The sequence below is a fragment of the Pelophylax lessonae genome, assembly GCF_965119305.1.
Source record: "Pelophylax lessonae genome assembly, chromosome: 1".
Lineage (NCBI taxonomy): Eukaryota > Metazoa > Chordata > Amphibia > Anura > Ranidae > Pelophylax > Pelophylax lessonae.
The window spans coordinates 11,888,082-11,898,070 of NC_138768.1; the positions used below are offsets into that span (position 1 = coordinate 11,888,082).

Consider the following 9,989-nt stretch of genomic DNA (forward strand, 5'->3'; position numbering starts at 1 on the left):
TTCAAAAAACTATTGGATGGACACCTTAAAGACCACGACATACAGGGGTATACAATGTACGGTTAAAAGCAGGCGCGCACGCGCATCATAGGTTGAACTGGATGGACTGATGTCTTTTTTCAACCTCACTAACTATGTAACTATGTAAGGGGGATTCAAATGGAGACAGTTGATGTAAGGGGGATTTTGATGGGGACAAATGATGTAAGGGGGATTTTAATGGGAGCAGTTGATGTAAGGGGGATTCTAATGGAGACACATGATGTAAGGGGGATTCAAATGGAGACAGTAGGGGGATTGTGATGGGGACAAATGATATAAGGGACATTCTAATGAAGACAATTGATGTAAGGGGGATTCTAATGGAGACAGTTGATGTAAGGGGGATTCAAATGGAGACAGTTGATGTAAGGGGGATTCAAATGGAGACAGTTGATGTAAGGGGGATTTTGATGGGGACAAATGATGTAAGGGGGATTCAAATGGAGACAGTTGATATAAGGGGGATTTTGATTGGGACAATTGATGTAAGGGGGCACTGATGGGGACACTTCACTTTGTCTCAAGCAATTGGAGCACTACAGCACTTGGATATATTTAACTTATGGATATATTAGCACTTAAGGATTATCAATTGATTTTTGCACCTTTTTATGAATTGAAGCACCGCAGCACTTGGATATATGCACTTAAGGACTATTGTTTTATGCATTGAAAGATTATTTATTCATTTATTTATTTCTAAGCATATTTGCATTGCACACAGGTTTACGCATATAGTATATGTATTGATGTGGATTATTGCTAATTTGCACATATATTTATTATACAGTTGCGTATTATACTATTTATTTGAGAAATTGTCACAGAAATAGCAGCGCTGATCACTTTTGGTTTTTATCACTGATGGGGACGGTTGATGTAAGGGGGACTCTAACTGGGACAACTGATGTACAGGGTCACTCTGATGGGGACAGTTGATGTTAGGGGTCACTCTGATGGGGACATTTGATGTAGGAGGAGACTCTGATGTGGACAGTTGCTGTAAGGGGTCTCTGATTGAGACATTTGATGTAAGGGAGACTCTGATGGAGACAGTTTACGTAAGAGGGCACTTTGATGTGGAATGCACACTAGTGTTAGCATTTTAAGAAAATCGCATCTAAAAAAGACACTGACACTTTGGTTATGGAGCACGCCCCCTCCAGGCTTGAAGCTATATGGACAGATACACACGGAAAAATTTTCACAAGATGGCGCTAATTCACGGATTTAATAAACAAGACATAATCACACTTACTTCTTTTCGATATACGGAATGTTACCCTGAGGAGGTTCTCAGAGGGATCCTTGGGCAAATCTTGATCTACCCCTGCCAACAATTAGATCATTCTCCTGAAAACGAACATTAAACTCTGAGGAGACCACTCTATTGGAAAGCAATTAAGCTTTTCTCGTTTTAAGTCCATAGACATGTTGGCTGGATTCGGTTTTATATATTTTTTTAATTCAAGAACATTTTCAGCAAGCGCAGGAAATAACTGTTTTCTCTCAGGTCCCCCGCTGGAGCTTCTGGCTCCTCCTCCATGCCGAGTGCCCCAATAGCAAGCCACTGGCTATGGGGGCACTTTTGTGGGCTCGCTCCCGGCCCTGTCTCCAAAGACACACAGAGCATGGCTTGGCCCCGCCCACAATCCTCCACACTGGCTAGCTCCCACTGGTGTGTCTGAGCCAATGAGCAGGGAGAGAGCTGAGAGATCCACTGCTCTCGTACACATCGCTGGATCTAAATCAGGCTCTGGTAAGTATTTAGAGGGGAGTTGGGGGGGGGGGGGCTTTTTACGAAAGGATTTTTTACCCTATGTTGCATAGCATTAGGGGAAAAAATACTCTGCCTGTAGAACCACTTCAAGTGTCCAATGCACTTCCTGTGAGCTAGGGAGGAAAAAAATCTTATCTTACTGGTGACAGCTACTAGTCCCATCATGTAAATGTGCAAAGACAGACGTGTTTGTGCCAGCCTGAGTGTCAGTCATAGCTCCCTCCCTAGATACAGTGGAGGAGTGAACGTTGTCACCATAGAACAAGAAGTATGTTATATGCAGCTTTAACAGCTTCCCGACCGCCCGCCGCAGTTATACTGCAGCAGGGCGGCCCTCCTACGCGAACCGACGTAGGTATACGTCAGTCGCACACCTGCAGCTAGGTGGGAGCATGCGCCGCCGCCGGCGCGCTCCCGACCCCGCTCATCAGCGGGGACACCAATGCACGGGACTGGCGGCTCCGATTGCCGCTTGACACCCGCGATCACTCCCCGCTGAGAGAGAAGGACGGCCGGATGTTGTACACACAGCTGACCGTTCTTCTCTCTGGAATGATCACCGAGCCCATGTGATCCTTCTATATAGGAACACAGGTCTCTATGATCATTTCACAAGCCCCGCCTCCATACAGTTAGAAACGCTCCCCTAGGTACACATTTAACACCTTGATCACCCACAGTGTTAACCCCTTCCCTGCCAGTGTCATTATTACAGTGACAGTGCATATTTTTAGCACTGATTACTGTAGTAATGTCACTGGTCCCCCCAAAAGTGTCAAAATTGTCATTCAGGGGTCCGATCTGTCCGCTGCAATGTCGCAGTCCCGCAAAAAATCGCAGATCGCCGCCATTACTAGTATAAACAAAAAAAACAATAAAAATGACATAGATTTTTCCCGTAGTTAGTAGACACAAAAACATTTGCGCAAACCAATCAAAATAAACTTATTGCGATTTTTTTTTACCAAAAATATGTAGCAGAAAACAAATTGGCCTAAAATGTTACATTTTGAATTTTTTAATTTTTTTTTTTTTGGAGAATGTTATATAGCAGAAAGTTAAAAATATTGTTTTTTTTTCCAGAATTGACGCTCTTTTTTATAGCGTAAAAAATAAAAAATGCACTATTTGTGGGGAAAAAAAGGACATCAATTTTATTTGGTTAAAGCATCGCACGACCGTGCAATTTGTCAGTTAAAGTAATGCAGTGCCGAATCGAAAAAAATGGCCTGGTCATTAAGGAGGGGGGGGGGGGGGGTCCTTCCAGTCCAGACCTGGTTAAATATATAGGAAAAAAAAAGAAAAAAAAGAAAATAAATGCAGCCATCATATCTAAGAATTGGTAAGCTCCAATATTTAACATTTTTGGTTTTAGGTTTATATATATTTTATTGGTTTGTGCTTGATCTGTAAGCTGCATATCTTTGTACATTCAAATAGGATTTTGCGGAAAACCTTTTTAATATTAAAAATGTGTACTTGTAATTGTAAGTACAAAATATTCTTACTTTTCTAACAAAAAAAAAATAAAAAATGTAATAAAGTTTTTTAACCGTTGTTACCATCACAATAGAGTATTGATGTGTTAAAGCGTGGAATAATCATATCTCATTCCCTCTGTCTGTAGCGATGGGGCTGGCCGGTCGGGTCTGTTCTGTGCCGGAGTCATAATCTGTGACCAGATCCGCAGTGACGGCTGCTTGGATGTATCGCAGGCTGTGCGCTCACTCCGGAGAAGACGCTGCCAATTCATCCCCAATGTGGTAAGAGATATATATATAAATATATATATATATATATATATATACACGCTGCTCACCTGCTGCTATATACATGCATGTGCAAGAATTTCTATGAGTTATAAAAAGGAAAGAAAAAAAAATTAAACTGAATACTGACCAGATGTGGTCTCAAAATTGCATGCAACCAAGAGATGGTAACAAACGGCAGTACATAAAATGTTTCCATAGGTGGCGCTTCTAATTCATAGCCAGCAACTGGAAGTAAAACATACTGGAAAAGGGCTAAAGAATATGTATAGCCGGTGTTTTTAGATCTGGATGGTGTATGGAAATGTTAGAGGCCTGCCAGGTATTTATTTCTGTGTCCTTGGTAGGGAGATCCTCTGCATTTATCATGGTAACCCACTGTCTGCAAGGCAGAAAGTGAGAGGAAACCCAAAGTTTTTTAAGTTGTCACCGGAACAGGTGGGGAGTGGATATTTTCCAATGGAGACACCTGTACCAGTGATTCCCACACTTATACTCACACATCATTATTATTATTATTATTATTATTATTATTATTATTATGTTGTCCTGGCAATATTAACTACCGTATATACTCGAGTATAAGCCGAGTTTTTCAGCACATTTTGTTTGTGCTGAAAAAGTTCCCCTCAGCTTATACTCGAGTCATTAAAGAAAAATGTCCACGGCTGGACTGACATGCACACTGCGCATGTGCCGCCGCTGCTCAGGAAAGCCTGAACGTGTATGGGTTTTCCCGAGCGGTGGCGGCGGCGCATGCGCGATGACGTGTTGGCGCCAGGCGGCGCCATTTTTAAATCTAAGGTGCCTCAGGAACAGGTAAGTGAGACTCCTCCCCAGCCACACTGCCTGCCATTATGCGGGCATACTACAGGAGATGCAGTGCTGCGGGCATGGTACACCTGTATCTGCACCTGCATTCTCCTGTACCATGCCCGCAGCCCTGCATCCTCCTGTACCATGCCCGCAGCCCTGCATCCTCCTGCACCATGCCCGCAGCCCTGCATCCTCCTGTACCATGCCCGCAGCCCTGCATCCTCCTGTACCAGGTCCGCAGCCCTGCATTCTCCTGTACAATGCCCGCCACCCTGCATTCTCCTGTACCATGTCCGCAGCCCTGCATTCTCCTGTACAATGCCCGCAGCCCTGCATTCTCCTGTACCATGTCCGCAGCCCTGCATTCTCCTGTAGCATGCCCACAGCCCTGCATTCTCCTGTACCATGCCCACAGCCCCTGCATTCTCCTGTACCATGTCCGCAGCCCTGCATTCTCCTGTACCATGCCCACAGCCCTGCATTCTCCTGTACCATGCCCACAGCCCCTGCATTCTCCTGTACTATGCCCGCAGCCCTGCATTCTCCTGTACCATGCCCGCAGCCCTGCATTCTCCTGTACCATGCCCGCAGCCCTGCATTCTCCTGTACCATGCCCACAGCCCCTGCATTCTCCTGTACTATGCCCGCAGCCCTGCATTCTCCTGTACCATGCCCGCAGCCCTGCATTCTCCTGTACCATGCCCACAGCCCCTGCATTCTCCTGTACCATGCCCGCAGCCCTGCATTCTCCTGTACCATGCCCACAGCCCTGCATTCTCCTGTACCATGCCCGCAGCCCTGCATTCTCCTGTCCCATGGCCACAGCGCTGCATTCTCCTGTCCCATGCCCACAGCTCTGCATCCTCCTGTACCATGCCCACAGCCCTGCATTCTCCTGTCCCATGCCCACAGCTCTGCATTCTCCTGTACCATGCCCACAGCTCTGCATTCTCCTGTCTCATGCCCACAGCTCTGCATTCTCCTGTACCATGCCCACAGCTCTGCATTCTCCTGTCCCATGCCCACAGCCCCTTCATCTCCTGTACCATGCCCGCAGCCCTGCATTCTCCTGTACCATGCCCACAGCTCTGCATTCTCCTGTCCCATGCCCACAGCGCTGCATTCTCCTGTACCATGCCCACAGCTCTGCATTCTCCTGTCCCATGCCCACAGCGCTGCATTCTCCTGTCCCATGCCCACAGCTCTGCATTCTCCTGTACCATGCCCACAGCTCTGCATTCTCCTGTCTCATGCCCACAGCTCTGCATTCCCTTGTACCATGCCCACAGCTCTGCATTCTCCTGTCTCATGCCCACAGCTCTGCATTCTCCTGTCCCATGCCCACAGCTCTGCATTCTCCTGCCCCATGCCCACAGCTCTGCATTCTCCTGTACCATGCCCACAGCTCTGCATTCTTCTGTCCCATGCCCACAGCTCTGCATTCTCCTGTACCATGCCCGCAGCCCCTGTTTTGAGTCTCATGGTGGTCCAGTTTGGTCCAGTAGCTGCTGCATTTCCCACCCTAGGCTTATACTAGAGTCAATCATTTTTCCCATTTTTTTGTGGTAAAATTAGGGACCTCGGCTTATATTCGGGTTGGCTTATACTCGAGTATATACGGTATATGGAATGTGTGGAATTACTATTATTATTATTATTATTGGTAGTAGTAGTGATAGTAGTAATAGTAATGGTAATTATTATTATTATTAGTAGTAGTATTAGTAGTCCTGGCAATATCAACTATATGGAGTGTGTGGAATTACTATTATTATTTTTATTATTGTTAGTGGTGGTAGTAGTAGTAGTAATAGTAGTGGTAATTGTTATTAATGTTAGTAGTAGTAGTGGTATAATAACAATAATAATAATACAAAAAAACAATAAACATATTTAATAATGTTAATCAGTATTATTGTTATGATTATTTTTGTTGTCTACTACTACTACCACTACCATTACTATAATTCATAATAATATTAATACTTATAATAAAATAATATCATTATTAGTACTACTCCCACTACTATTACTACTACTATGCATACTAATAATAATAATAATTAAAAAAAACAAAAAAACAATAAAATAATTAATAATATTTGTTATTAATATTATACTATGACTACTACTAATATAAATAGTATTATTATTATTATTATTATTATTATTATTATTAGTAGTAGTAGTAGTAGCAGTATTAATAATAGCAGTATTATAAATAGTAGTAATAAAGTAACAATATAATAATGTAACAATACAATATTATAACAATAATAATATTAATAATAATATTTTTTTTACAACCAAACACTCATGTATGATATGTTGAAGAATGAGGTGCGCAAACAAAAAATTAGTCTCCAGCAGCAACCGAAACTTTAACCTTGATAAAGTAAACGTGTGATGTGCAAAAAATGGGTGCGCTAGATGTGAACAATGTGTGTTGAACCAAAAGGGAAAACACAATGAACAAAATACCTAATATATAAATATACACAGGTATTATAAATGGTGCACAATGTGAACAAAAATGTGCTATAGAAATATGAGCAGTCCAAAACAAGTCCAAAATGAAAAAAAGGCTGAAATCTTCTTGATGGTGAATGAAGGTGAAGAAGAGGACGTGCAAACACCAAATCCCTCTTGGCACCCACGTGTAAAGAAAAGAGAGGTAATACCCTTACCAACTCAACATAATAAAACACTTGAGAAGATGACACCAGCCAGTGTAATAGATATAAAGTCCTGACCTTTCACTATAGCACATTTGTGTTCACATTGTGCACCATTTATAATACCTGTGTATATTTATATATTAGGTATTTTGTTCATTGTGTTTTCCCTTTTGGTTCAACACACATTGTTCACATCTAGCGCACCCATTTTTTGCACAACTCATGTATGATAGTCTAGACAATTCCCAAATCCTCCAGTTACTATGTGTTGTAGAAGCCTCCCTACAGACCTGTGTTTCAGCAATGACAATGCTGATAGCCACGCCCCCCTGCAGCTTTTTCTCCTCCCACTGTAGTACAAGCAGGCACAGCCTACATGAAAGTGACAACTGGGTTTAGGAGCAGTGCAGCATTGTTGCCTCCTGACTACAGGAAGCTGCATTACATGAATATGTGGGACATTGCAGGGGGAGCAGAGAGAAAACTGTAAGCACAGATATACTTATAAAAAAAGAGACACAGAATTTATTTATTTTTAAATGGGAGGCCAAAGGTCTACTACATGCACATATATGATATATTAAAGTTCTACTACATGGACATATATGATATATAAAAAGGTCTACTATATAGACATATATGATATCTGCAATGTCCATTTCTGTCTCTGCAGGAACAGTACTCCTTCTGCTACACGTTGGCTCAGAGTTATCTGGATTCATTTGAAACGTACGGGAACTTCAAATGACGAATAACGGAGAAGCTGCCTTCTAGTGACAGGCCATATATTGCTTTGAATGGAGTGACTTGATCCAAGACTGGGACACCCATGGATCAGGACTACTAACATTTCCGATTATGACCATAGGTGCACATATTGCCTGTCCTGTTGCACAGGGTTCTCAGAATGGATGACAGGAACCCATCAAGGAGGACAACAGGAAACCACATGGAGGGTCATGAAAGAGAATACCGACCTTTCTATTGCTAATCATTAGTGCCCCTCTGTTGGGTAACGAGAGTGCAATGATGACAGTGAACTCTTTAGGTCCTGTGTGTCTACGAAGGTCCTTGCAAGACTGTCAAATATATTTATGTTCCTTGGAATGTCCATGGCTGGAGAATACAGGATGAGCTTCATTGGCCAATTGCCAAATATGCTAATGTCATAGCAAGTTCTTGGGCATGTGATGTCGTGATGTTTCACACACCTTTAGGTGTAACCATGGTGGTGGTATTTAATGAGGTGTTGGGATAGGGAGGGATTAGTAAGTAAGTGACAAAAGGACATTATTCCTGGCTCTCCTGTATAGGTTGCACGTTGCGACACTCAACCCATGAAGTACTGCTTGTGGCCCCATTGACAGATGGGCAGTAGAGGGAATGGGGAATGTCAAAACTAAGTGTTGATATTGCATGAAAAACGAAATATGGGACTTTCAAAGTGTCATCAGTATATGCACACCATGATCTAAAATCTACCAATTGAAGGTTTTTTTATTACTACCAAATCATAGATCGTTATTAAAAACCAAGGAGAGGAAGTCCATATTGTTTTATCCTTCAATATCTCAATACATTAACAATAAACCAGCTCAACCACCTCATATAACCTCAAACGCCACCAGAAATTGGCATTTCCATGCATTTGAGTTTATTTCAACAGCAGGATGAGGATGGGTCTACCAGCATAGGAAATGTGATCTGGGGAACGTGTCCTCCTCCCACTGTTGCCACGAACTCCACATGAATGGAAATAATGGTTTTCCATTGGATAAGAATTGTTGTAAGATTGGGTTTTGAGGTTATTTGAGGAGGTTTAGTGTGAATCTATTGAGAGATAACTGATAAAACTGTATCGACTTCTTTCCCTTAGTTTATAAGTGATTTTAGAATTTGGCAGGAATAAAGAAACATTCCATTGCTATATTGTAGTTCAGTGGTCTCCAAACTGCAGTCCAGGGGCCCTTTGCTTGGTCTAGGGGCACTAGGTCATCCACAGATACAAAGAATGTGGCACAATTCCTCCCACTGACACCAATGATGGGGCACAATTCCTCACAATGACACCAATGATGGGGAAAGATTCTTATTGTGACGAGACCCTCGCTCGCTCGCTTCCACTCTCCCGACACTCCTCTGTTTCTAGTGAGTCAGCTTGCAGATCGCAACGTCTGATGGCTCAGTCAACCAAGGCTCCGGGATCCGAACTACAGCTGTGTGCCGTTTGGAATCCATTAGAACAAACACCAGGCAGGCTGTATGTAAGTTCAAACAGGAAGACTTTTTATTGGAAGTACACAGCACACTTTTATACAGAATTTGGAACATCCTGCACCCAACAACCACTTTCCCATTGGTCAATTGCAAAGTACATGTCGTTCTCCTTCAGGTCCTCCTTAGCCATGCAAATGAGGACTTGAAAATGAGTAAGCAGGGATTGGTCCGGTAGCTTGACCAGAAGGACTGTTATGTGTAATGAGACAGAAGCCCCCAGGGGGCAATCAATGCACACAACAGCCAGACATAGAACAATGGTTCCATAACGAGCCCCCAATACACATTACTCTGAGTGTCAATACATTCCTTGGCAGACAACAGGTGAGTTTCATTAGCACACCCAACAATAGGTGAATGGAAAGCCACCTCAGACAAAAGCAACATTGTTAGACAGTCAGTCTCCTCATTGAACTTCCTGGAATGACCATATTAGGAGTTGTATTTCCTGGTCAGAGACCTCATACTGTACAGGGAATAAAATCTTCATATCACAAGGGAGACATTATTCCTGAATATGACTGTTCCATTTGTAGTAGTCCAAACCATATTCTCAGTGTTCACCACCCTCCTGGTCACCCTGCATCCATAACAGATGCAGGGTGACTTAAACATAAGAGAACCCCA

The 9,989-nt window shown here is 42.9% G+C and overlaps 1 protein-coding gene across 5 annotated transcripts in view; it reads left to right on the forward strand.

Moving 5' to 3' along the window:
- Positions 1-8,136, forward strand: part of LOC309552235 (receptor-type tyrosine-protein phosphatase kappa-like) — a 247,879-nt gene extending 239,743 nt beyond the window's left edge. For all 5 annotated transcript variants that reach the window (XM_082253095.1, XM_082253097.1, XM_082253098.1 and 2 more), the window contains 2 exons: positions 3,450-3,585; positions 7,759-8,136. In XM_082253095.1, the coding sequence (XP_082109221.1) occupies positions 3,450-3,585; positions 7,759-7,833 (211 nt within the window). In that variant the 3' untranslated portion in view covers positions 7,834-8,136. The remainder of the gene's footprint in view (positions 1-3,449; positions 3,586-7,758) is intronic.
- The last annotated feature ends 1,853 nt before the right edge of the window (positions 8,137-9,989 follow it).